Source organism: Hibiscus syriacus, unplaced genomic scaffold (assembly GCF_006381635.1).
Source record: "Hibiscus syriacus cultivar Baekdansim isolate YM2019G1 unplaced genomic scaffold, ASM638163v2 tig00110321_pilon, whole genome shotgun sequence".
NCBI classification, from domain to species: domain Eukaryota; kingdom Viridiplantae; phylum Streptophyta; class Magnoliopsida; order Malvales; family Malvaceae; genus Hibiscus; species Hibiscus syriacus.
Genome location: NW_024062680.1, coordinates 615,853 through 643,683, shown reverse-complemented (window position 1 = coordinate 643,683; position 27,831 = coordinate 615,853). Strand labels below are relative to the sequence as shown.

The 27,831-nt window shown below is 35.2% G+C and overlaps 4 protein-coding genes, 1 long non-coding RNA gene and 1 pseudogene across 6 annotated transcripts; 2 read left to right on the top strand and 4 right to left on the bottom strand.

Annotated features, from left to right (window-relative positions):
• The first annotated feature begins 78 nt into the window (after nt 1-78).
• LOC120117614 (equilibrative nucleotide transporter 8-like) lies at nt 79-1,871 on the top strand. Its single transcript, XM_039137866.1, has 2 exons — nt 79-893; nt 1,132-1,871. Exons 1-2 carry the CDS (start codon nt 383-385, stop codon nt 1,824-1,826), a joined length of 1,206 nt encoding a protein of 401 aa, XP_038993797.1. The 5' UTR covers nt 79-382; the 3' UTR covers nt 1,827-1,871.
• Nucleotides 1,872-2,267: 396 nt separating this feature from the next.
• Nucleotides 2,268-3,560, bottom strand: LOC120117615. The gene is made up of 3 exons (XM_039137867.1): nt 2,987-3,560; nt 2,717-2,889; nt 2,268-2,606 (listed from the first exon to the last, which is right to left on the bottom strand). The coding sequence occupies exons 1-3, from the start codon at nt 3,512-3,514 to the stop codon at nt 2,459-2,461; spliced, it is 849 nt and encodes a 282-aa protein (XP_038993798.1). The 5' UTR covers nt 3,515-3,560; the 3' UTR covers nt 2,268-2,458.
• A 2,090-nt stretch (nt 3,561-5,650) lies between these two features.
• LOC120117610 lies at nt 5,651-8,578 on the bottom strand (annotated as a pseudogene).
• A 7,448-nt stretch (nt 8,579-16,026) lies between these two features.
• Nucleotides 16,027-17,802, top strand: LOC120117609 (heme oxygenase 1, chloroplastic-like). Its single transcript, XM_039137860.1, has 4 exons — nt 16,027-16,557; nt 16,975-17,198; nt 17,386-17,493; nt 17,573-17,802. The coding sequence occupies exons 1-4, from the start codon at nt 16,137-16,139 to the stop codon at nt 17,663-17,665; spliced, it is 846 nt and encodes a 281-aa protein (XP_038993791.1). The 5' UTR covers nt 16,027-16,136; the 3' UTR covers nt 17,666-17,802.
• A 2,344-nt stretch (nt 17,803-20,146) lies between these two features.
• Nucleotides 20,147-21,386, bottom strand: LOC120117608. Its single transcript, XR_005515684.1, has 5 exons — nt 21,272-21,386; nt 21,096-21,193; nt 20,851-20,914; nt 20,369-20,465; nt 20,147-20,258 (listed from the first exon to the last, which is right to left on the bottom strand). It is a non-coding gene; the product is annotated as an uncharacterized LOC120117608 (long non-coding RNA).
• A 614-nt stretch (nt 21,387-22,000) lies between these two features.
• Nucleotides 22,001-24,596, bottom strand: LOC120117607 (chaperone protein dnaJ 49-like). Of its 2 annotated transcripts, none has more exons than XM_039137858.1 (2): nt 23,356-24,596; nt 22,001-22,216 (listed from the first exon to the last, which is right to left on the bottom strand). In XM_039137858.1, the coding sequence occupies exon 1, from the start codon at nt 24,471-24,473 to the stop codon at nt 23,370-23,372; it is 1,104 nt and encodes a 367-aa protein (XP_038993789.1). In that variant the 5' UTR covers nt 24,474-24,596; the 3' UTR covers nt 22,001-22,216; nt 23,356-23,369. The 2 variants fall into 2 exon arrangements, with proteins under 2 accessions (XP_038993789.1, XP_038993790.1); XM_039137859.1 differs by lacking the exon at nt 22,001-22,216 and adding an exon at nt 22,873-22,893.
• Between the last annotated feature and the right edge of the window lie 3,235 nt (nt 24,597-27,831).

The following is a 27,831-nucleotide window of genomic DNA, read 5'->3' as shown; positions in this document are numbered from 1 at the left end:
TATCGACAAATGATAGTCTGGTCGTTCTGGTAAAGATTCTGATTACAAACTTGAAAAGACCAATGGCATGTTAAGTCATGGGTGGTAGCAGCAATACAGCAACGACAGAAAAAAGGTATTTCAAAATCCTTCCATCCATTGTCGACTTGCCGTCCCCACAAACAGCGCAGATTTTCTCCAACCTTATGAGCCCCATTGGTTCCAAATCCCGTACCCATCAATCAAATCCCATGGTCAACTGGCAAAGCTTCTCTCTGTCAGCCTCAGTCATTTCTGTTTATGCCTTTCTAATCAACGAGTCAATTCATGGTCCTCTAGAATACCTTCTTGTCAAGCTTAAATTCCGACCAAATACTGTGTTCACAACTTATAGCTACAAGCAATGCAAGAGATGGAAAACCCAAAAGCTTCAACCGATCATCAGCCTGAGCCGAGGGACACTTACAGAGTTGCTTATATAATCCATTTCCTGCTCGGTGCAGGCAATTTGCTTCCGTGGAATGCTTTCATCACGGCCGTTGATTACTTCGGTTATCTCTACCCTTCCAAGCATGTTGAAAAGGTTTTCTCTGTAGGCTACATGAGCTCCTCGGTGCTGGTTTTGGTTCTTATGATGAGTTCGGGTCGCTGCAGCACGAAGTTGACTCGTAGATTTAGACTTAACATGGGCTTTTCCATGTTTCTTCTCTCCCTAATGGTGGCTCCAACTATAGACTGGCTGTCGCATCGTAGTTGGTCTGAAGAGAATTGGAATGCAGCCTATCTGGTGACGGTCGCAGCGGTTGTAATATGCGGTCTAGCAGATGGGTTGATAGCAGGATGCTTGATAGGATCTGCAGGAAAGCTTCCGAAACAGTACATGCAGGCCATTTTTGCTGGAACTGCCTCTTCAGGTAACACTTTCACTGTTTAAACTATATTTACAGAAACCATTTATGAGAAAACATGCTATTAGATATGTCTTACCTTCAATGTGTGTTTGAGAAAGATCCCTCAGAATATGGAGTTTATTCTATGCAAGTGCAAACTTTTTTCTTCTTATCACCATAATTTCCTGTAGGAAAGACTAGAACAGTTACTGTGCGATCTGATATGTTACCACTCGAATATCTAACTAAATCCGACATACAGGTGTGCTGGTTTCAATCTTACGGATAATAACTAAGGTTTCACTTCCACAAACACCAGAGGGCATGCGAGCGAGCGCTCACTTTTACTTTATAGCCGGCACAACCGTCCAGTTTTGCTGCATTCTTTGTTGCAATTTGCTATACAAGTTACCAGTCATGAAGCAGCATTACAGAATTGTTGGAGATGATCCATTTTGCTCGAGGCCACAGTTTTGGACCACTGCAAGGAAGATATGGTGGCCAGCGCTCGGGATTCTCATGATATACGTAGTGACCCTGTCTGTTTTCCCTGGATTTATAGCAGAGGATTTAGAATCGAAGCTTCTCCGGGACTGGTATCCTGTTTTGCTGATCACAGCGTATAATGTGGCAGATTTCATTGGAAAGTCTCTGACTGCAATATGTGTTCTACAGAGTATTAAGAAAGCTACGTGGGGTTGCATAGCCAGGCTTTTATTCTATCCACTTTTCACCTCTTGCCACCATGGACCAAAGTGGCTCAAGGGTGAAATACCGGTGGTGGTGTTTACGTTTATGCTCGGACTGACTAATGGATACCTAACAAGCGTGTTGATGATCCTAGCCCCCAAGACCGTACCAGTATCGGAAGCAGAATTATCTGCAATTGTGTTGGTCGTGTTCCTAGGAATCGGTTTGGTCAGTGGTTCAGTTCTAGGTTGGTTTTGGGTCATCTGATCCGTTTCTCGGCTCCCTTGTCTCCCCACTAGCTAGTTTTCCTTGGAAAAGAGTTTAATCTCCCACTTTGATGAAATCTGTGAAAAACCCAGACGAGGAAAACAAAGGCCAAAATCTATCAAAATCTGGTTGTTTATCTTTCTTTAGCACCAAAGTCTAAAAGATTACGTGAAAACAATTTGAATATTCTCTCATGCTCAAGCTTTATCACCATCTAAAGCAATGAACTCCAAAAAGAAAAAGTAAAAATAAAAATAGTGGATCTTTTGTCATTTTATCTTTCAGATAAGATCAGCTACTGGGAATCAGTTCCTTCAGTAACCTTCACGTCCAACTAGAATTAACCTTAATATCCTTTTAACACTAATTGATGAGAAAAGATTGATAATTTAACTTAGCAACATCATCACTATCATGAATTGTCAAAGAAAAATCAAGAGAGAAACAAGAACATTTCAATGGAAAATTTATTTTCATATCTTTTTTTTCTTTTACATGGTACTCCCAAGGATGAGAAGACCAAAACAGAGTTCTCAATAACTACAAAGCTCACTCATGTCATTTCTACTCAACACATAACAAAGAAAAGATAAATATTAACAAAAGTCAGAAAAAGCCATGGCAGAAGAGTCTTAATAAGCAGCAGTCAAAGCTGGAGGCATTGAAGGAACTCCATGGATAAAGCTTTGCTCTGATTCTTTACTCAAATTTCCCACACCTTGTTCTTCATCTTTTTCATCAGCATCCCAAAGAAACCGTGCATATGATGCTAGCACATAACTGCAAATTTCATCAAGAAAGAAAAAAAGATTATTTTTTTCATCAATCAATGTGTAATTGAACATAAATTATGAAACCCATTGTTTAGAATTCCTTTTTTTTTGTATTACCAGTCATCAGGAGCAGATTTAACAGCTTGATCGAAGTAAGTTTGAGCTCGGGAACTATCTTTGCGAGTTTCCCAGATTAAATCAGCATACATAGATAGAACATTCCCGTCATTTGGATTTGCCAATATCGCCCTCTCACAGTATTCTTCGGCTTTCACGAAATCCCGACGAACCTGTCCGGTTTCCCGACATTAGATTAAACTCAAAAAGTCGTTTTACCTTTCATTTATTTAAGGGAAAAAATGAATGAAAAAGATGATATAAAGTTACATCTTTTAAGAATTTAGCGTAATTGCTGAGGAGAAGTGAATTTCTTGGATTAGCTTCGATCATTTTCTGATAATACAACTCCGCACCATCATTTCCCTTGTTCAAATCCCACGAGCCCTCGTTGTCACCAGTATTAGATCCACCGCCTTTTGCGCCGCCTATTCCATACACTTCCTCCACAGAGACCGACTCCGATCTCCGCCAATGAAATCCAGCTTCGTCTTCCTCCACCTCCTCTTCTTCCTCGAAAAATGTCCCATTCAGCATCCCGGTATTTTGCTTAATTTTCCCCATCTTAGGGACCACTGGAGAGCTGGCCATCTTCAGATCCGTCTCCGACACCGCCCTCGTCATCCTCCGGCTCATGTCGTCGCTCGACCCGACAGAAACCGAGCTCGAGCAAGAAACTCTGAACGAAACGGATCGGGTTCGGTAAATCAGGGGCGAGAACTCGGGCTCCGGCGACGGTTCCTTCGAGTGTGGGATCCGTGAATTAAATAACGGCGTCGATGCACTCCTTAAAAGCATTTTATACTAAATTGAATTGTTTAAGAAAATTAAAAGGCGAATTTCAGAAATAAGCCAAAGTTCTTAGCTCTAGCACTTGCCTGCTGCTGAGTAAGAGAAGAGAAGAGGCGATGCTGGATTTTTTTTTTGAGAGAATAAGTGGACGTACGGAAAAGATCTAGACCGTCGATATCAGTGATTGAATCTTACATGGTGATGATAAACACGTGGGGTTTTGGTGAGCAGTAATACCAAATATCTGTTTGGTTGGCGAGAAATTAAACTAGGAGCCGAGCAAACCGATATAAGTTTAATATTGTATTTGAAAAATGTTTAAAAATTATAAGTAATATTAATAAATAAAAATTATATTTAATTTTTAAAATAAAACTAAAATTTTAATTTTAAATGTTTACATTTATAAAATTTTAAAGTTCAAATTATAATGCTAAACATTTTATTATTTTATAATATATTTAAATATATAGAGAACATTATAATAATTATTTAGATCAAAAAATATTTTAAATCTAATTTCGCTGATATCTCTCTTCTATAAAATATCATATAAAATTAAGTTGAAATATATATAAAATTTGAATATTTTGATCTTTATTAGTCTTAACTAAAGTGGGACCATGGTGGAACCCAACGGTTGATGAGGAACTGTCGTGGATTTCTGGGCTAGTTGAGGTGGGGTGTCATCCATTGCTTAATAGGTGGGATCCCCCTTTCTATCTTCCCTGATTTTTATGCTTCTTGATCTCATCAAAGCCTAATTTGTCAATTATTGATTTTATCTCTTAGATATATTTATTTTTTTCTCGCATGACATAATTTTAGTAATATAATAAATATATTTATATAAGTTATATTATCTATATATACCTGCCATAAAAACAATCACATTGCATTAATTATTTAAATAGATATAGAGAGGTTTGTTCATCATGGCACATATATATAATATCATTACATAATTTCTTTTATTAAGCGAAATTGATTTTAATCATTACATTAGTTTTTAAAAATTTTAAAGGTGTTTATGGTTAATATTATGCATACAAAGATTTAATATTAATTTATTTAACTTTATATTATACAGTATATATCAAGCTCGAATATTCATAAAAAAAATTAAAAATCATATAATCATATAAAGATACACGAACAAAATGTATCATTTTTTTAATATATTGAAACCTTTTTGTTAAAAACATATTTAAAAAATGGAATACAATATCAATTTTCTTTTTTTGAAAAAAATGATGAATATCAATTTAAATTTAGTAAAATCGATCATTTTTTAATTATCAAGAAAAAAATTATTTATTTTTTTGTGTGAAATAAAGACATAAAACATTCTAGCTATTAACTTTTAAACATTTTTTTTACTAAGTATCGACTCTACAGCCACCAGAGGTGTTGAGAAACTTTTTAATGTGGGCTATCTTCGTCATAAAATCAACCACTATATTATTTGTTCGATCAACCAAAGAATACAAGACTAGCAATTGTCTGTTTAATAGCTCCTGGATGTGCTGTAAAATGGTTGGTGAAACTGGTTTCGGCACAATTTGGTTTAAATTCCAAAAGACTTCGTTATTATCGACTTCGAGTATGACGCGACGTGCTCCTATATTCTAGACATGTTTTAAACCTTTCAAGACCTCGTAATTCCGCTTCAACTTGGTTTAAATCGATCATTTTTAAATTAGTGTTAATATTTCTTAGAAAGGCCAATATTAAATTTATTAAAAATTTCTATAAAAAAAATTAGGGTGTGTCACCCAACATTGATGTAGCTCCACCCATACCCAATCAAAGTCCCATCTTAGTAAGTCACATTGCTCCTTTTGTGTTTATTTCCAATGTAATAATTAAGTGGTAGATAGTGACATTTTTGTCCATAGCTTCCCTTGTTTCATGATATTTATAGTTTTGCTCCAAAACAACAACCTCAAATAATCAATTTTACTATCTTAACATGTTATAATAACTAAGCTTTTCGTTTGGATTCATATGGCATCTCATTTTTCTTAATATATGAGAATATGATACACCAAAGATTCTCGAAATACATAAACTTAATCGACACTTACACCAGAACTGGCACCTGCAATTCCGATAAGGAAATGTGTAATGACAAAAGCTAAAGCAATTTCGAGTAGGGGCAGTGGGCAAATCCAGCAAAATGGAACCGAAACCTATGTCGATCATGAGTGAAACTTCAAACAAGCGCTCGAGGACAAAATTCTCCGGGAAACCGTGGCTGTGAAATCACCTCCGTAAACGGGAGCTCGATTGCTACAACAGGTTTTCTCATTTTGAGAAAACCTGCAAAAAGAAGGGATGGACAGGCCACCAGAAAACAGCCGAAGTGCTCGGGAAAACACCAAGCCATGGAGAAACCAACATGACCACTTTGTCGGAACAAAAAAACCGTGCTGAACGTTGCTGCCCATGTTAGCTGACTATATGAGTCTGATATTTCTACCATCTTTAAAGCAGTGATTAAAACTCATTTGGATCCGGCTCAACAGCATGTTATACTAGATTAGAAAAGAATGTCACATCTCCACAAGGTCTCTACAAGCAGCTCGACGGTTCGAATGCTGATTGAATTGCATTGCTGGAGATTCAACCCCGCCAGGGTCTGGCCCAATTTTTTCATTAAAGGCATGCTTTCATTCGACACTCAAGAACAACCCAAAAGAGAAAGGACCAGCAACACCAGAATCGGTGATTGCACACCTTGAGAGATCCAGATCACTGAGGAAAATGCAATTATCTGCAATAGCCACCAAACTTGTATCAGTAATCTTCCTGCAACCATTGAGATTGAGCAACTCGAGGGTTTCACCATGCAACCTGGTCAAGGCCAAAACAACCTCATCGGTCAAATTTAAGCAGCCGCTCAGATTCACCTTCACAAGTCCTGCCTCACAACTCTCGTGGAAAGGCAGGAGACCTGCATTTGTGATGCCGTAAAGCCCAGTCAGATCTAAATGTTGAAGCCGAGGGCACAATTTGCCCACCATAGCCAGGCTTCCAGTCCCGAATCCTAGGCAGTTCCTAACAGACAATGATTTCAGGGAATTGCAAGGAGTCGGCAAAGGAGCTTCCAAGGATATATTCTTAATTCCCATGCACTTCACTAGGGTAAGTGATTTTAATCCACAACTCGAGAGAACGCCAAAATCCCGGATTGTGTAATCCTGTTGCACTCCTCCAACTGCAGGCACTCAAGAGAACCTACAGACTTGGCAAAAGCCAACAATCCATCATCAGATACAAAGAAACATTTGCGAAGGCACATCTGCTTGAGCTTTATGCACCCCTTTCCCATGGCATCAAGACTTACATCTGTTACCCCTCGGCATGAAGTAATCGTCAAAGAGACCAGCTTTTGCAAACCTAGAGCATTACCCATTACCCAAAATCCCTTCTCGCTCACATTATTTAGACCACTGAGCATTAGATTTGTCACAGACTTGCCGTAGTGCCCGATCACAGCAAGAGAAAAATCTGTGATATTCAAGCCCTGAAGCTTAACCTTTGAAAGAACAGCAGATGCTGATGACAACAGGCTTGAAATTCCATGATCCCCGACGAGTGGACAGTCCTTGATAGAGACAGACCGCAGCTTGGGGCAAAGTTTTGCTATAGCTTGCAGACCCTCATTACCAATCTTCGGGCAGCATTCAATGCTCAAAGGACGTCAAATTAGGACAGTTCTCCGCAATTGCAATCAAACCCTTATCTGAAACTGAAGGACACTGACATAGATCTAGCTTCTCTAACAAGTGGCATTCTTTAGCAATCTCAGACAGACCTTCACAGCCAACTCGATGAACGTTCCACAGAGAAAGTGACTTGAGAGAAGGGCAACCACGGGCTACAGCAATCAGCCCAAAATTGGTTACTCCACATGAAGAGTTGCTTCTCTTAATAAAAAGCTTTCCCAGCCCACCACGACCACTTGTTCCAACAGCAAGTGCTGCAAGTCTCAAGTCAGTTGCTTTCTTCCCTTCCAAGCACCGTCTAAGATACCCATCATCCTCATCAAATGAGATCATCTCAACATCATCTGAAACCGAACCGACATTCTCCTTGACTACCTTTGATGACCCATATTCACCCTTATGAATACTGGTCAGAAGGGTGAGCCAGTGCTTCGAGACACAAGCACAAGAGCTCCTTTCTTGGCCCGAAGGAAGGCGATTGAAGATCTCCAAAAGGCATTCGTCAGGAAGGGCGTTGATAGATTGCTGCTTATTCTGCCCAAACTCGGATTCACCAAAGGAAAACGAGGCACTAATACGATATCTTTTACGCGGAGGGCAATAGACATCCACTTGGGAACTGATTGAACGCAATCTACCCAAATCCGTGGAATTTGTATAACAGGATGTCCCAGAACAGAAATCATCACCTGAATTTAGAAAAATAACAACTGTAATAAACTAAAACTACACAAATCACATGGTAAAAGCTTCCAACTTTGACTCAAATGTTCAAGGATTCAGTCCTCAGAATACATATTAATCTAACGGTTCCTAAACCTTTCTGCCTTTAGTTTTCTAGCCAAAACCAATAGAACCGTGACTTGAGAAACCCAGAACGGTATCCGAGTCCACATAAACTATTCTTACGAGTGATCTCCATGTAAAAACTTAAAATTCAAACATCATCATCAATCTAAGAAGTACAAACAAATCTACATATTCAAAGACAGTCTTTACCCACTAAAGAGAAGTAGAAAATGAAAAGAAAACAGCTTACCACCGTAATTAACAAGAGCAGACATGGTTGAATCTCAAAGAAGGAAACTTTCTGAAAAGCTTCAAACCCCAAAACGCAAAACGCTAGAAAAATACAGATCAATAATAACCCTTCAAAGCTATTATGCATCAGAAGTTGTTTAGAGAAAAAAAAATTCCAGAGCCCCACAAAGCAGGGCAAAAACAAAATGAACGAATGATAGGAGAACTGAATTTTCTGTGTTAGCTCTTAGCGGAAACAGACCATAAGAATCTTATTTATTTGGTTGGATAAAAGGAACAAAGAAAATAAATCGCCTTTTTCAAGGGTTTTCCATATCAGTAATATTGGGCCCTTCTTTTCTTTTTAAACATGCGGTCCCAATATATTTACTACGTTTTTAATTACCAAACTTTTTATTTTTAATGAAGACATCTTTTATATATAAAAGTTGGTCACTCAAATATAGTTAGGTCGTAAATAATATACTTAATAAATAAATTGGTTCAACTAATTCGTTACTTATTATGCAACAGTTGGTTTATGTACCTAATTAATTTCAAGCAAATACCATGGAATTTGGTGTGGATGGACCAAATAAAATTGCTCCAAATAGACAGAAACCCCAACCACAACGTTCAAATCTTTGAAGATTCAAGTAACGCATTGCTTGTTTTGTTAGCTACCTACAATTCTTTGAGTGGTCCTTCCTTGGCCCATTTTTGGTGCATGCATGGATTTTGTGGTCCAAAACTCAATTCCAAAGTCTGGATTTACAACTTTTTTATATTACTTCTTTGAATCTTTTTACTTGTATTATGAGATGGTTTTAAGTAATATATAAAATAATTTTTTGAATTAATATTATGTCCTTATCAGAATATTATTTTTCTTAATTTATTTAACAATTCTAAAAAAATCTGTTAACACTTTTAATTTATTTAGAATTATGTGAATATAATAAAAACTGTGACAACATAATTGTTGGCATATTAACAAGAAAAAGAAGTCATGGGAATGTATTTTATTGTTACAATAGTATAAGAGGGCGAATCAGTAGATAAATGATGTATTTCCACTCAAAGGTAAACTTTCATATAGGATGAGACATGACTTGATTAAAAAAATCGCGTTTAACCCTAAATTTAGTATGTAAAATTTAAAATAATGTACTTTTTTATAATTTAATTTAAATTTGAAAATGTTTTTATCATTCAAATCAAATTGAATAGATTTAAGAAGATTTTTACCATCAAATAAGTTGTTTGGATCCACGAATAGATCGAAGAATAAATAATGGAGAAATCAGCCCTTGCGAGAGTTTTACTTGCTTCATTGGAATTAGGGGTGTAAATGAGTCAAGTCGAGCTCAAATATTATTGAGCTTGAATCAAACTGGAAAACTTTAAATATAAGCTCAACTCGACTCAAAAACTCACGAGTCTAAAATTTTCAAGTTCGACTCGAACTTAAAAAATAATATTAAAATTCAACTCGAACTCAAAAAAAAAATTCAAGAGCTCAATTGAAGCTCGAGACTCAAGCTCGATTCAAGCTCAATGGGTTAATTTTCATTTTTTAAAAACCCATCCCCTTTTATAGACTCACTTTACCCCTTATTCCCCAAGAACTACCGATGTGGGATCGTGTGTGTTCCAGGGTGCCCAGCTTGGAATCTCAAGGCATCGCTTGTCACAGACTCCAAAACTTCCCTCAATCCTTACGAAATCGGATCCATAAATCGAGATTTTCAATCATAAACACTTTCAATTCCTTCACTTATTACATCTAAAAACGAAAGTCGGGAGGGAAAATCCAGCATCTCGAGCTCTAATGATGGATGAGTGTTTGCCTGTTTGGTTCTGTGTTAAAAAACACTTCAAAGAGGAGTTTTGGGAATTTTAAACAGTCGTGTTGCAGTATGAATGACCTGCAGCTGTTACAATAGCATAAACGTTTATTTAATCCAAACCTACTACCTAAACTTAAAGATACAGATCGTAGTGAAAGTTGGATGACAACGTTGACAGACATATAAAGGAAATCAATAACAATTAAGCTCGGTTCCACCTCCAATCTTCATTTTCCTGAACCATTCATTTCCTGCTCTTCCCCCGCTATCACTTCACTGCAAATATAGAAGAAGAAAAAGAAAACATAATGAAGTCAGAAAGGCTTAAGGGAGATTACAGTATCGAATTGAGAAGATAAAAATACCGGACAGCATTAGTGAGCAAGGCTGCCTTGTCAAATTCCAGATTTTCTCTTGCTTTCAAGATTTGAAACATTAGAGCTAATCGGATCTGGGTTCTGGCACTCTGCTGTATTATCAAGTTAGTCTCTTTCTGAAGTTGTTGACATTCCAAGTCGATGGCTTCATATTTTTCTCTTAATTGCGTCTGCTTCTCTTTGATCTCTTTCTGCTCTTCGCTTATTTCTTCGATATCGGATTTTATCCTCTTCATGCCACTGTTGAGTCTTTTCAGCCTTTGCCTCTTCTACTAAATATTATATTATTAAAAAAATAGTTATAAATCTAAAATATAAATAATAATGTGAACATAAACTTTTGTCGTCCCTAATTAAAGCATATACCTAATTGTGAGCCTAAACTGATCGTCCATGTTGATCCAAAAGCACAAACACCTGTGGTTATTGCTAAACCAGGTCTGAAACTTGTTGCTTGTTCCCTATGTGAAGACACTCAAATTCGTCCTCTAATGTTATATTATATTGAAGACACTCAAATTCGTCCTCTAACGTTATATTATATATATATATTATCATATTATAATATATATATATATAATTTATTTATTTATTAGGGTACAAGTCCAATAAAGGACCAAACTATGGCCCAAATACAAGCAGTCCCAGGCCCAAACTGGTTCAAGACCCATTGAAGCTAGGGTTTCTAGAACCCTAGCCAGCTTCTCTCCAGCGCCGTTCTCCCCTTCAACGAGAGTCCCACGCCTCACGACTCTCCCTCCGTGTTTCACGGTGCACGTCTCTCACCTCCAACAGCTCCGAAGCGTCCGGCGAACGAAATCCATTCATCACCAACAAACACAAACAGATTGCATTAGTGTTTTATTCGGTTGTAAATACCTAAAAATAGGATTTTTATTCCTATAAATATATGTAATCAGAACCCATTGAAGGGGACGAAAAAAACAAGGGAGATTTTTCACACGAAATAGATACAAAACCCTAGCAAAAAATCGCATAAAATATTAGAGTGAAACAGAGGAATTCCCGCAAAGTTTTCGGAAGGAAAAGGTAAAAGTTTATACCTTTATCGCTTTAGATGCTTGCATGCATGGTCTCTTCGTCATTTTGGTTCGAATAGAACCCAAAAGAAGCGTTTTAGCCGATGAACAAGGGGCGTTTTCAGGATCTTCTTTTGTAGATCTAGCCTCCGAGGCTCATTTTTTATAGAAAATATTTTGATTTTTGAAAACTAGATTTAAAAAGCTTTGAAAAACAGAAAAAAACCTGGTTTTACCGCCGATGAACGGCGGCCGTCACCGTTCAACGGCGGTGGCAAGGCGACGCGGTGGCCATGTTCTGGGAACCACGGCCCTTGTTCTTCATACTGAAGAACAGTTTGAGAGAAAAGAATGAGGGGAGGGCGGCTGTTTGGAGAGAAAGAAAAGAAATAAAATTTTAAAACCAGGTTTTTGACACATATACACCCCGGAAACCACGTGTGTTTAAAGAAAATAGGGTAAACTACCGTTTTGGTCCCTCGCTGTTTTTAAAGAATTATTTTAACCTCGAATTTGCTTTTGAATTGGTCTCTAATTCTGATTTTCTTTCAATTTAGCCACCCAACTTGTTTTTGATTCAATTTAATACTTATACTGACCCTTTTATTTATTTCATATTATGTAATTATATATATATATATATACGTATTTTCTACATATTTCATCTATATACTTATTATTAATACATATATATTATTTTGAATTAACTTTTTGGTCATTTCTTTATCTAGCTACTATGTCTTATAATTTTATATGTTATGTATGTTTTTTATTATTATTCACCAACCTTACTCATTTTATCTTATAATTATATTTCTATTAACATTTTATTTTCTGTATTTATGTATGTATATATATATATATATTCATTTTACCTATTGTTGATATTTTTCCTTTCTAATACTTTAATATATATATATTTCTCGTTTCTTTCATTAATTATTTATTCCATTTTTATTTTATTTATTTCCCCCTTTTACTTTTACTTTTCATTTTTATTTTTTTTCTTTCTTCCCCTTTATTTTATATTATTTTACTTTATATATATTTGCCTCTGTTTTTATTTCTGTCATTTTTTGTTGTATTCATTTTAATTATGTCATTTATTTTTTATCTTTAATATTTCTCTTGATTATGCGTTTCGTTTTCCTTCTTTATCTTATTGTCTTCATTTTTATTTGTTATCCTCACCGTTTTCCCTAATATTATTTTCACGACTTTTTAAGGGTATTTTCGCAAACTATTAAAGGTAAGTAGTTTGGACCGACATTTTTTACCCTTTAATTTAAAATTACAAGTTTCTTAATTAAAGACAACTGGAAATTACGTAGTACCGAAAGGGCGGTTCAAGGGTGCTAATCCTTCCTTGACCGTAACTGACTCCCGAGCCCGACATATTTCTGGTAAGACGCAGATCAGGTAGGAAATAGGGTATCCGATCAACCCATTTATTTTTAAACAAATGATCGGTGGCGACTCCAATCCACATTTTTCAAGTCGAAGCCCAATTCCGGGACCCAACCGAAAGACGGTTCCGACACTATGGACTAGTTATATCTTTTGCTATATGCTTAGGGAAGGACTTAAAACCGATTATTGTTCTTAAGAGTGTACAAACATATATATATATATATATATATATATATATATATATATATATATATATATATATATATTTTCTCAGAACACCATAAAGAATGTGTCTTTATGGCATTAAGTTTCACTAACTAACAATGCAATTAAAAATCTTGTTTCAACTTGGTCACAGGTTGTTTATTGGAATTCAGATGAAAACTCAAATCTTTGGCATGATTCTCTTGTTGACACGATTGGAAAGAGTAAAAAGAAATGATGAAATAAGCTATAGAATAAATATGAAAGGTGATTCTTGATTCGGATTAAGGGTTCAGGGTTCAAATTTTAAGGTTTAGGGTTTATTACAAATATATTAATTAATCGACTTGATACCTATTTATGAGGTAAGTATAATATATTATCTTGATATTAAATGCTCAAACCCTTGATATTTATGATATTTGGACCCGAAACCTCAAAATATAACAACAATTTAAAAAATTAGTTATTAAAAATATTATCATTAGAAATATATTAAATAATTCTCATTAGATAAATAATTTTTTTATTAATTTAAAATAAATATAAGAATATTTATTCAAAATAATTTTTAGCCATTTTCAATTTTTCTATTGTTTGTTTTTTTTTCTTATTTTTTATTTTATTTTTCTACGCTGCCAAGTATTTGTGCAGTAAAAAGTTAAAAAAGAAAGAAAAAAATCAACCAAACATGTGTAATTTAACATTTGCTTAATTAAATGGACTTTTATTTTTCTTTTAATAATATACAATGTAACAATTGAACTTGACCTGATTAATTAAAAAATTTAAAATTTGAGGGTAGTTTATTATAGAATTTTTAATATATTTTTAAAATTTTATAATTATCAATAATGTATTTTTAATATATTTTTAATAATGTAATTTTAAAAAATCTAAAATTATAATAAAACATTTTTTCGAGCTGCTCACGAGCTTTTCGAGTCAAATATCGAGTAGTTCGTTTCGGCTCGTTAAGAACTCGAGTCGAGTCCATTCGATCCGAGTATATATCGAGCCTTGATCGAGTCGATATCGAGTAGCTCGCGATCTGTCTCGTCTCATTTACAACCCTAATTGGAATAAGAAAAGAAAAGAAAACAATTGGTTGTAAGAAATCATAGAGAAAATAAACTTAGAAAAGGATAGAGAATTTGAGAGGGATGCATGCATGGTACTTACTTGCCTTGAAGTGATGAAAAATATGGAATTCAATTTGGTCTCATATTTTGTTATGGTATAAAAAGAGACATACATAAGATTTTATGTTAGATGACGATCTTTTAAATTGTTAAAAACAAATAAATTTCTAAAATTATTGGGAGTAAAAATAGATTTTCAGTAAACAAATATAAAAAAAATTTAAAATATATGATAATTTGAATGTTAGAGAGAGACTATTGTCCCATCCGTCCTTTCCATCCAACCCTCTTTAAAAATAATCGAGCGTGAAATAATAATAAAAAAAGGAACTAGTTGTGGAAATGCAACCCGCTTGATATTTTATCCCTTACAAGTAGTGGGTGTAGAACGTCCACCAGTATTCGAGTTATTTTAGTTGCTTTTCACACGTCTGAGTAAAAGATCCCTTCACGAAAAGTTTTGATCAGAGTACGCAATTTGAGAATTATATGTCAAATAAAAGGTTGCTTTAGTATTTAAATTACAGCATTTTACGTATTTAAAATTGTTATATATATGTATAAACTCAATTTTCAAAGGTTCTTTCTTCCATTTTGTGCCTCATCCATTTCGGCCTTTGAAGCCCTTATATTGATTCAGGGTAAAATAACCATGACTAGTTAGATCAATGATATTTTGATTTTGTTAATTACACTATTTAATTGTTAAAGTGTTACCAAACAAATTACCTACTACAAATATTTAACAGAATAATTGATGTTATACTTTAAAATTTAATATAATTATATATTTGCTTTACCCGGAGTAGAAAGGTCGGATTAATTGGTTATTGATTTATGTGTTCGATAGCGGTGACAACTCTAATAAATAGGTGATTGTTCCGTAACTGTGACAATAACGATAATGATCCATGATGAATGGTAAATGGTGTTTGAAAATAAAGGTTATAGATTTTTCGTGATTTTAAAAACATTTGGGGTTTATGTTATATATATATATATATATATATATATATATATATAATTTTAACTTTTAAAAAATATTTTCTAAAAAATTATAAATACGACACGCATCAGATAACATTTTTTTTGACAATTGTTACAACATAGCCATTTAAAAGATTAACATTGAAAACATTAAACACCTAATTTTAATGAAAAATACTTTAAACACTTAAAGTAAACAAAGAGTATAATTTGATCATTTTTTTCATTAAACTTGTTTTTAACTAGAAATATTTAAGACCCAAAATGAGAATTCAAGTATAGTGTAAGAGTCACTTTACCATTTAAGCCTTTTATTTTATTTTTTATATAAACAAATATCTTTTAAAAGGAAAATAAACCAATTATTTAATACACTAATAATAGAGTTGTTTTAACCAATTATGAAACTAGAACTCTACATTACCAGATTATAATCTTATATAATCTACATTACTTTTAAAATATACAAATATTAATAAAAAAGTTATTTAATAAAACAAACTAACAGTCTTATCTAAAAACAGATTAACAGTCCAGTAAAATAAGACAACAATAAAATAAGACAACAACTAGTTGAAGCGTTGTTGTCTGATATTGAAATCCACTATCCTCCAAGATAATATGAACAAGGCTTTATAATATTTTTGCCTACTGTATATACAATCCTTGAGGATTGAAGCAACCCACTCAATTTTATAAGGTAGTTTATTTCCCATCTCTTCAACTTCATGATCAAGAGTATCTGAATCGCCAATTCAAGCTTCTTTTTTAATCTTTTCCCTTTTATTATTATTGTTGAAGGCTCGATCGTTTTCTTCTTCACAAACAAAAACCTAAATTCAATATAAAACTCTGTACGCAACCTCTATGTCAATGGCGTCTCTGGCCCCGATCTCCCAATGCCACACTCTTCTTCGAAAACCCAGTTCTAAACTCAATTTGTCTTCCAGTTTTATCCCCAGGGATTTGCCGTTTTCGAAAACCCAGTCTTTTGAACTTCCTAGGATGGCTTCTAAGAGCTACATCGTGTCGGCCTCCACGAAGGAGATGTCCCGGAAGAGGTACCCTGGAGAGGCTAAAGGGTTTGTGGAAGAGATGAGATTCGTGGCTATGAAACTGCATACCAAAGAGCAAGCAAAGGAAGGAGAAAAGGAAGTCAAACAGCCCGAAGAACGTTCCGTGCGGCAATGGGAACCCACCGTTGATGGCTACTTGAAGTTCCTTGTGGATAGCAAATTGGTCTATGAAACGCTTGAAAGTATTGTTGATAAGGCCGCTTTCCCTATTTGTAAGTTTACTTTTCAGTATCTTTTCGTCTTTTCCCCTTTTTAGCTATTTAAAAAAAAATCATTAGCTTAATTTCGTTCTTTTTGAACTGTTTGATTTGGTGTATATGTATGTGTGTGTGCATATATATATATATATATATATGATTTGTTATAGTTCTATTAATGCTTATGTTTTTCATAGGATCTTGATTGATCTTAGAATCTGATCATGTGTGAGCAGAGGTTTCTTAGATAACGACGAATCTTAAAAGTTTCTTAGATGATGGTTCCTAGGATTTATTATGCGACACCAGGAAGTAAATTCCCAGTAACTTAGTTTCAGATGGTTTATCATGCATATCCTACTTCATAGCTTGCTCTTGTATCCTATATCGAATGTTTCTTCGGCGTGGTAAAACTGACGTAGTGTGCTGCAGATGCCGAATTCAAAAACAATGGATTGGAAAGGTTTGAAAAATTGGCGAACGACTTAAAATGGTTCGAAGAGCAAGGCTATGGCATTCCAGGACCATCTTCTCCTGGTGTTACCTATGCAGAGTATCTTAAACAAGTATCTGAGAACGATCCTCAAGCCTTCATATGCCATTTCTACAACACATATTTTGCTCACTCCGCCGGTGGTCGGATGATTGGGAAGAAGGTAAACTCAAGTATTTTCCTCTAAACCATCATCTGAAATATCTTGCAAGTGTCTATCTAGTTGATACCTCGTGTAGTGCTTTTCTTCTAACATGTCCCGGCACCACAATCGATACGGACCTTCTCCCCTTGGTTCAATTTATAAGGTCATATACTCGAACACCTTTTCTCACCCTCTTTTGTACCAGGTAGCTGAGAAGTTACTCAACAACAAGGAGTTGGAATTTTATAAATGGGATGGTGACCTTTCCCAACTGTTGCAACATGTCCGGGATAAACTGAACAAAGTTTCCGAGGTAAGTTCCATTGTCTTGTGAACACAAGGTCTCCTGGTCTATATAAACTCATCACCTTTATTCATATCTGGTGTTTCAGAGCTGGACAAGAGAGGAGAAGAACCATTGTTTGAACGAAACCGAGAAGTCGTTCAAGCATTCCGGGGAGATTCTTCGTCTGATATTGTCATAGTGTACATGTCTGTATCGTCTTCTGTAAAAATACCGGCGCAAGCCGAATTATGTATGAACCAGATTACCATTGTCTATATCACAAGCTAAACAAATTTATAATTATGAATGGAAGTGTTTGATAGTATTATGAATCCAGTAGTTGTTATGTTTATTATATTTACCTTAGACGAACTGTCTCTCACGTAATCATCAAATTAATAAATTCTAGTGTAATGTAGTGACAATGCTTTTATGATATTAAAATTAAAAACAAATAATTAAACAAGGATCTGATATAATTTACAATCGAGACTTGAGAGTAATGTCGTAACTACCGCTCTTTAGTTTGTTCGTTTGAATGGTTAACCAAGGTGTGGTTTCAATTTTTAATTGATATTCACAATTCATGAATGAGATATTTGGATGGTAATGATTAATGGTGCCGTCTTCAAACTCTACTCTATTTTATATTGATGTTTATATTTTAAAACATTTTAATTAGAGTATCATGCGGTCAAATTACTTATTTTCATCTACTCATACTCTTTATGGTCACGAGTCTTAGACTTACGAGGAACATTCTCATTCCTTATTTTAAACTAAAATTATATTTTGAATTTATCAAAAAAAAAAAAGTATTTCAACTAAAATTTTAAGTTATCTGTCTATTTAATTAGGTTACTTAATCATTAAATCTATTGATGTAATTGTTAAACGTCATATCAAATTTAATTTGTACTCTATTATAATCTGATATGGTATTTTACAGCCAATGAATTTTTTCATGTGGATTAAAACAATTCATGTCACTTCTTTTTTCTTATTGTCCATTTAACTTTAAAGCAACAAAATGCTCGTCTCTTTTACTTAAATTTGAATTTGTCTTTAAAGATTTAAGGATCAAATATAAAATTAAATTGACAATTAAAATATTTTAAAATTTGAAGATCAATATAAAATTAGTATCCTAATTTATAATTGGATTTGGATAGTACAACCAACTTTGATGGTGTATTAAAAATAATGGATGGAAGGTATGGGAAAGAACTCAGTTAGATAACAACTTATTAAAAAAAGGTTTTTGTCCGCTTTAGTAAGAAATATCTGTTTCCTAGGAAGTATATCGCAGGTTCGACCCATGCCTGGCGCGATTGTTACTGCTTTTTCCAAGTATCTTCCATCCAAGACAACCTTTTTACAATTCACAAAATCAAATAGTCGTATCATAATAATTCATACACAAACATTTAATACAAAATTCAAATAGAAGTACGAATTTAAGATGATAAATGGGTATAATTTCGTAGATTTTATACCGTATTCGTTTTAATTGGGGTAGAGATGTGCATAACTTTAGTGGGTAGTGGGCGGGTGTAGATTTAGAAAGTGATACCCATCGCGGGTAGTAGGTGGGTGATGGTTTTGAGACCTTACCCGCCCCGTATCTATTCATCTCACATCTGCTCACCCACTAAATATCCATTAAATTTTAGATCATTATAAATTTAGGTATAATTTTAGGGTTTGTCATATGTGTTCCAAAGAACAAAAATAATTATGTGTTTGCCATTTATGTTTCTAGACTTTAATTATGTCTTTTATTATGGTGTTTTATGTACTTTAAGATCTATGTTAACACAAAACTCAAATAATCATTGGTTTATTTTATTATATTTCTTAATGGACGTATTTATTTTATGTTTGTTACATATGCATAATTTAAGGTTGTTGTCAGACGGGTCTAGCCGGGCACGTCTCCAGTTGGGTGGTAGGGATGGATTTGAGAATGTACCCGCGTGGACGGGTGTGGATTTAAAAATTTTTACCAATCATGAGTGGTGGGAAGGTGGTGGATTTAAAAATATTAGGTGAGTACGGGGATGGGGGAGGGGTATTCGCACCCAACCCGCCCGTTTGCCACCCCTAAGTACGATACTATCGGCTTCTATACATTTTTTAAAGTATAATATATTGGTGTAGGAGTAAGTAAAACTCGACTCAAAATGACTTTGAGTTGTAATTTAATAAAATTGACTTGACACAAAAAAAAATTCAATTTCAAGTCGAATTATAAAATGCAACTCAAATAACTCAAAATTGTTAGTAATTAGTGGATTGGTTTTTACATTTGAGTCGAGTCTCTCAAATCCGTATATATATATATATATATATATATATATATATATATATTGCACATAATTATAGAAAATCATTCAAATTGGAAGCAAATAGTATCATAATTTTATAAATATTTACAATTAAATTTAAACATAAACGCGAACAACTCGATTTAACTTAAATTTTATAAACTCGATTTGACTCGAAAAAATTTCAAATTAAATTTGAATTATAAAATAAGAATCTCACCCCAATATTGGTATTAAACAAATCTCTGTATCAAACATGATTTCTGAAATGAAAGATGTCATTAATGAAGCAAAGAGTATTGTTTATCCAAGAAACGAAACAGCTAAAAGATTAAAAGAGAATGATCCAAGTAAACATGGTTGAAGACAACCTTAAAGCATTGATGTCTTGACGTTTAGCCGCTCATGAATCCACCAAGAAAGCCGGCTCCATTGCAGTTCCCGCATAAAACCTCCTTTTTCCCCCTGCAACCAAAAACATTCATTCATCCTATCAAAACGCTTATTGCTACCACTTTTACTCATCCATCAAACTGTGGAATCAGAATGCTTTTGGAATCATGGCGGTTAGGAACCTGCAAAGCCAACACAGTCCACCGGCTTTAAATCGTCCGTTGAAGTGATCAACAGAATTAACTCCGGTACCTTTGCATTGAGGACACGGTTTTGAACCTGGTAGTCATGTACAAACAAGTTATGGGGAAACTCAAATCTTTGGAACATTAGTAATTGGTTAATAAAGAGAGTTGGAAGATGTATATCGAGTTAACCAACAGGAACATTCTTCTCTTTTGGGTGAAGCACTCAAGCGAAGAGAGCTAGTGGAACATCACTTGACAAGAAGGAACTTTTCTTTTATGGTGTATGTAATTTCTTATGTTAATGTTCATTTTACTTCCATAAAAACAAAACCAGCCGCTGTGCTGCCCCATGTAATGAATCACCAATGCATATAGCAGCACAAAGTCTCAAATTTCAACAGTTCAATGCATATCAGTATATATCAACAGAAAAGACCAGTCCAAAGATACAAGTAATCACCCACAATTTTGCTTACCGTTTGCTTCACAATCGGGGCAGACGATGCTCTTCAATTGAGTACTTTGATTTTTATCTGCAGCCTGTTAAACCAAATACTAAGGTAACTTGCAACCAGGAAGATCAAGAATCATAAGCAGAAATTAATGACGTAGATTGTAACAAAGCCGGAATAGAAGACTTCAGGTTCCACAATTTCACTAACAAAATGCAAAATTATAACGATTAACGAAAGGGGATAGTTAAAATAAATATAAAATTCACCTTGGCCTCAAAAGAATGAAGTTTGACATTCCTGGAGCTCTTACACACTTCACTTACGCTAAGAACCTTCCTTGGAGTAGAGTCATTGATAATTATCCCTAAAATCAATGAAAAATAAAAACAGGGTCAACTAAGATTAAACCAATGTCAGTGAAAACAGCAACCTTTTAGAGAACCTGGTTTATTGGGAGCGCCGAAGGCACAAACTGAAGTGAAACATAAAGAATTAGCTATTCCTACTTTTATTCTTAAGTGAGTTTCCAGTAGGTCTGGTCTTTCAGGGTATCTTCTTGGACACCTTCGTGTTATAAATAAAGCTTTGAACTTCGGAGAGTAAAACAGAGGAAGAAAAGATATGCTTTTCAGCTTCCCACCGGATAAGCCTAAAGAAACATACAAAAACCATATACCAGTAAAATTCTGTTTTTGGTCCCTCTATTATACTGATTATTGCAATTTAGTCATACACTTGAATTTCACCTAATTTGGCCTTCTTACGTACATATTAGTTGGAATTATTTACACCATTTAACTATCTTTGTTATCAGTTTTTTTAAAATAAATTGTTATTTTTGTCTAATGTAATTATATATATACATTCCTTTATTAATACATTCTATTAATATTAATACCATCAAACATGAACATTTTTGTTCAAAAAGTTCAGAAAGCCCATGAGAATGTCCTAATAGAACATCTAAACCAAAACTAAAGTGCTGCTTCATACAATCTATTGTTCATGTTTCATGATAGAAAACACAAAATCAAAGGATGCATGAATTGAACTGTTTTGTCAGTTAATATAAATTCAATTAACATCAAAATGTATGGTCTGCATATGCCATATCAGTCCAGGTAACATTCTGGACATACATCAATCTCGTATAGAATCATACAATATGCAAATATATCAATAAATAATATTAGCATGTGGTCTAACGCTTCCCTTAGCAGCTTGAGAACCCAAATATACAGGGTCTGCAAACCTTAAAAACTATGTAAACTACAAAGATTTCGTTTTAAGCCATGTCACGAGTACTGTCCAAAACAGACTGCATTTCCATGTTTTCCATGGACCGGTGCAACGTGACAAGCCTTATCGTTTTCGTCCAGTCTGTCATCTGCATCACAAATGCTCATCGTCATTGTTTGCATCTTAAAATGAAGGGGAAGTGATATTTTTTAACACCTTAATCAGTCATCATCAAACATGTAATCAAAAAGAAGGAAACCATTGTGGCATGGTTGAACAACATCGTAATTCTAAAGTCAAACATTAGTAGGAAGGGGTTCGAGTTGTCCTTACTCAAACTCCTCCAGTAGCACACCATAAGAACATGAAACGACAAGAACTATGCTCTAGTATGGCAGACAACGTAACTATTTATGCACTATAACTAAAACATTGTACTTGGAGTTTCAAGAGGCAAATGTTTTGTCATATTCGAGTCATACAGGTAACCAACCAGTAAAAGAAAATCGATTTAATTGTGACACATCAAATTGTAAGATTGCATGCAAGTATTTGCAAGTATTGCAAATACAGGTAAATAATAGTTGTGAATATGTTTCGTAGCTTCTTAATGCATGCTCTAGGCTGTTTAAGATGGTCGCAAATGTCAGTTTGATGGCTGGAGTTCTCGGGCCAGTAGTTCATTTTATGTGTACCAGTTTTCTACTTTTTTTCTGCTCTTTCCTTTCTTCCTCCCCTTCCCGACAAAAACAGAAAGACAAGGCATGATTTTGAATAGTTTGAACAGTGATTTTGAATAGTCTGAACAGTCCCAAGACCTCATCCCTAGTAACAAGAAACATAATTCTCAAGCATGTACTAGCATCAAGTGCTGCAAAAAAATTGATTTAAGAACTATTCTCAATGGGAAGCAGAATGAAGTTCTAAGAATGAGAACATATATATGCAACAAAAACGAAAATTTCATCAACTCTATCCGAACTGTATTTGATTTTGATCATCATCAAAGCTAACAGCACATACTTTTTTTATACTCCAGGCATGACTATATCATTCAGGCATAGATAAGGTAACACTGACATTCAATGTAGATATGCATAACAAACTATCAAACTATATACTCCAAACCCATTTTTAAAATTGCGCATTTGTATAGCAAATAGACATGTCATAATGACATATATTATTATTGTCATGCTTATGGTCACAAACTCACAATCATTGCACTAAAACTTCAAAACCTTAAAACTTAATGGAAGAAAAATCATACAGGAGCATATAAAAGACCTTAACGGAAGCCATTAAGCTGCTGCTGCTGTTGACTGAAACTTGTCCAGCATATCACAATACGGTGTCTCACGAATAAATCCCCATTGCTGCCGCTGAAGCTCAAACCTACAGTTCTGAGCCAAAATAGATTGATAATCTCTCTCAACACGCTCCTCAAGCCTTGCACGCTCAATACTATCATCCGGATAATCGTGTTCGAATTTCGTCGACCTCACATAAAAGTTCACACCATTCTTTGTTGTGAACTTGTACTCGTAAGGATACGACCTAGACAGCGAAAAAACGGGCTCAGATGATGGTAAAAAGCTAAACAATAGGATTACAAGAATCGGCAGCAATTGGATCAGCATTCGGATGTTGAATCCAGCAGAGCCTTGATCCCCCGTTCTAGCTCCCATTCCAGGCCCGAAATTGAAACTTCGAAATTGGGTAGTCGCCGGAGGCATCCCACCGAAGAAGAAGTTCCTAAATATCTCGTCCGCATCGAAATCAGTATCGTAAAAGCCATTGAATCCATTGCCCGCGCTACGATACTGTGAAGTTCTCCTTTCGTAAACAGGTTCATCTGATCCAGCGAGATCGTACCTTTTCCTACTTTCTTCATCGCTTAAGCATTGAAACGCTTTAGAAACAGCTTTAAAGGCTTCCTCGGAACCGGGAGCTTTATTCTTATCGGGATGAACTTTCAAGGACAGTTTCCGATATGCTTTTCGAACATCATCAACAGAACACGTTTTCTCTAACCCCAGAATTTCATAATAATCCTTCTTTTTCCTGATTTGCTTCACGATCACGACTTGCTCTTCGGTGTACGTACCTACGGCATTCGCCGGCGGGGAAGAAGAAGATGCAGCCGATCCAGCCGGTGGATTCCTCCGGCGAATTGAGGGTTTATCAGACGGCTTAGATTGAGAAGAATCAGGCGGAGGATCCGGGGTAAACCGATCGTCGGATTTGGCTTCAGCAGCTGCTGATAAGAGATTGTCGACGGGAAGTGATGGGTCGAGACGACGTGCTTTGGTGAGGAATTTGAGCGCACGGGCTCGATCTCCGGCGTCCAATGCATCTTTACCAATTTTCAAGCATTTCAAGGCATCATCTTTGTTGCCATCCATGTTCAAATTAAAAGAATAAAATATGGAGAGATGAGTATTGAATTGGAGGTGGAAAATTGAGGGGTCTTGCCCTAGAGGACCTAGGGGGTAAAAAGGGTATTCGCTATATGCTATTCATAGTACTGGGGCTGATTTTTTCTGGTGATGGGAAGAAGACGGCTAAATTACATAACTGACACCGTTTGCTTTTAATTTTAATTTTCTGATACCGTTTGATCAATATTTCCAGAAGTAGTACCCTTTCTGCTTAGTTGGCAAAGGCGCGACCCCGGGGGCGCGCTTTACCCGTGTTTTTCGCTGAGTTGGATGCCACGTGTGGAAGGCGCGTCCCCGGGGACGCGCCTTTGCCAACTCAGCAGACACGTATTTTGTTTTATAATAAATAGTTTATTTTTATTATTATTATAAATTAATAATATATTATGTAAAATGTTTCGATTATAATGTAAGAATTATCAAGTTTCGAGTATTTTTGATTTTGATTATCGATCTATTAATTTTATCAGTTAATTATTTAAATGTTATCAATCTAGCCATCTCATATCAATATTTAACGAAAATATTGATGCATAAGTTAATAAATTAGTATAATTACATATTTAATCTTCAAGACTTACATATTTTATAAAATTAGTCTTATTGAAAATTTAATTTAATAAATTTAATCCTCCAATCAGAACATGAAATGTGTCATCGTATACATAAATTTTTTAATAACTTTTAATTTGTTTAATTTAATATTTTTCTCTACTTAGAAGGTGGAATTATTATTATATTTTAAAAAAATTATAACTAATAATATTAATTATATTAAATAAATATATTAAATATATTTATGTATTTAAAAGTTAAAAAAAATTATTTAGGTGTACATACATTGACAAATTATATAAATGCAATAACATTAAATTATTAGAAATAAAAACATTCATTTAAATACAATATTAATTACATAAGAGTTAACGGTTATATGATGATAACAGAGCTGGACATTTTTTTCTATTGTGCCCGATGTTTCTACAATGCCCACATCGTTTTTGTTCTGTTGACTTCTCCCGAATATCCATATCACAATGTATTCTAGTAGATTTTGGACGACTTGAGTCCCTCAATAGCAATGGATCTGGTACAATTGTAAGTCAAGTTTGAATCTCATTTGGGTCTCTTTCGTTTCCTATGGGCGGAAACTCAAATTCATATACCTTGAATACTTGTGAAAGTTGGTATACGGGATCAACATAATTTTGTAGTCCAAATGCGAATGTGAGCAAGCAGCAATGACATGAGAGCATGGATATTGAGTGCTTGAAAGAAACCACAATCGCACCACCTCTCTTGCAGATTAACTCTGAAAGAGTTAGCTTCAATCCCTTGCAGCGGACGTGGCATTTCGGTTACACGAAACAATTCACGGGTGTGAGAAAAATTTGTAACTAACATCCCATTTGATGCAGCCACTTTTTTCTGTAAATCGGCTACTAGTCTTGGGTGGTAAATATGTCCGTTTTGCATCCAAGTAAGAGCTTGTCCACCGAGTTTTGCAAAGAGTTGACCCAAACGAAAATAAGTCGTTTTGACCAACGCCGTGACTGGTAAATGACGCGCCCCCTTTAAGGTTGAATTTATTGCTTCAGCCAAGTTTGTTGTCATATGACCATAGCAATACCCCCCGTCATATGCATTTGTCCACATTTCTTTGCTGATGTCCATAATGTACTCGCACCCCTTCTTATTTTTGCCAAACAACTCTTGTAGCATCGACTCAAACCTTTGAGGTAAGAGTTCGTAACCTAAGCCATTAGGAATATGTAATAGTTAATATGAAGTATAAATAAGTAATAAGAAATTGATAGAAAAATTGGGAAAAAGTAACATACCCATCCGCACGACTAACTGACGTTCATCGTTATTCTTGTATTTTCCGTAATAGTTTGCAGCAATATGACGGACACAATAACGATGTTGAACATGTGGATGTCTATACATTGTACCCAAAGAGTCCATTGCTGCTTTTATCCCGGCTCCTCGGTCTGAAAAATGCATAGTCGTTCCCTGGTGACAACATGTAAACGTAAATTTTTAAGGAAAAAAGCCCAAGACTCAGTGTCTTCTCCTTGAACGAGGGAAAACGCAACAGGAAGAATATTGCGGTTTCCATCTTGGACCACAGCCAATAATAAAACTTGCTTGTATTTCCCATACAAGAAAGTACCATCAATTTGGACAATTGGTTTACAGTACTTGATTGCATTAATACACTGAGGGTAAGTCCAAAAGACTCGGTAAAATTGGCAGCGATCGCGAACCATTCGATCATTCACGTAATGATGTTGAGTTTCGAACTCAACAATTGTCCCGGGATTAAGTCTTTGCACAACATGAAACCAACTGGGCAGCTCGTTGTAAGAGGAATCCCATTCGCCATGAAGTTTGCAAATGGCATTCTGTTTTGCCAACCACGCTTTTTTATATGAGACAGTGTACCCATATTGTGACTGTATAGCAGAAATCAACACTGCAACAGCTATATGAGAGCTTTGCTTCACAATGGGCATGATTGCTTGACAAATAATGTTGGAGTCCAAGTTGGGATGATCCTGGTTTATACCTGTTGCACAGCATGTATGAGGACCGTTGTATCTGGTTAGTTCCCATAAGTTGTTCTTCCTCTTCCTCTTTGATACACGGACCATCCATTGACATCCGTTGTGACGTTGGACGCAGTAGCAGACATATTTCTCCGTGTTAGATCGATCAACTCGGGACTGAACTGAGTTACGAATATTGTAACTCTTTATTGCCATCATTGCTTCCTCCTTCGATGCGAACTCCATTCCAATATGTAAATTACCGTCATTGACTGATGATTGAAGTCCATAGTTGCCAACATCAGGAAGATCTGGAAATTCAGGCTCATACATTGCATCATAATCAGCCTCATACATATGTGTAGGATGTTCGACTGGTGTTGTATTTATCGGAACGTCATCCTCGTCATCATCAGAATGTACGTTAAACTGTGGTGAGTCAGGTTCAACGAATAATCCCGTTTCAGCACCATCTGCACCTGGCTCCCGAAGAGGTTCTTCTGGTGGAGATAAGGGTTCCTCCGATAATCCAATGTTGAGGTCAAATAAGTTCCCGCTTGCGTGTCCTCCCCTTGAACTTGAGGCCATTGTATCATGTGGGATGTGAATAGACTGTCGTCTCGTTGGCATTTCCATATGTAAGTCGAAAACATTGGCAGATGAATGTCTGCCCCTTGAAGTAGAAGAGATGTTGCCATATGGATTATTGGTGAAGCCACGTGGGTTGAGATCATAAGCAGTTGCAGATGAATGCCTTCCTATTGAACTTG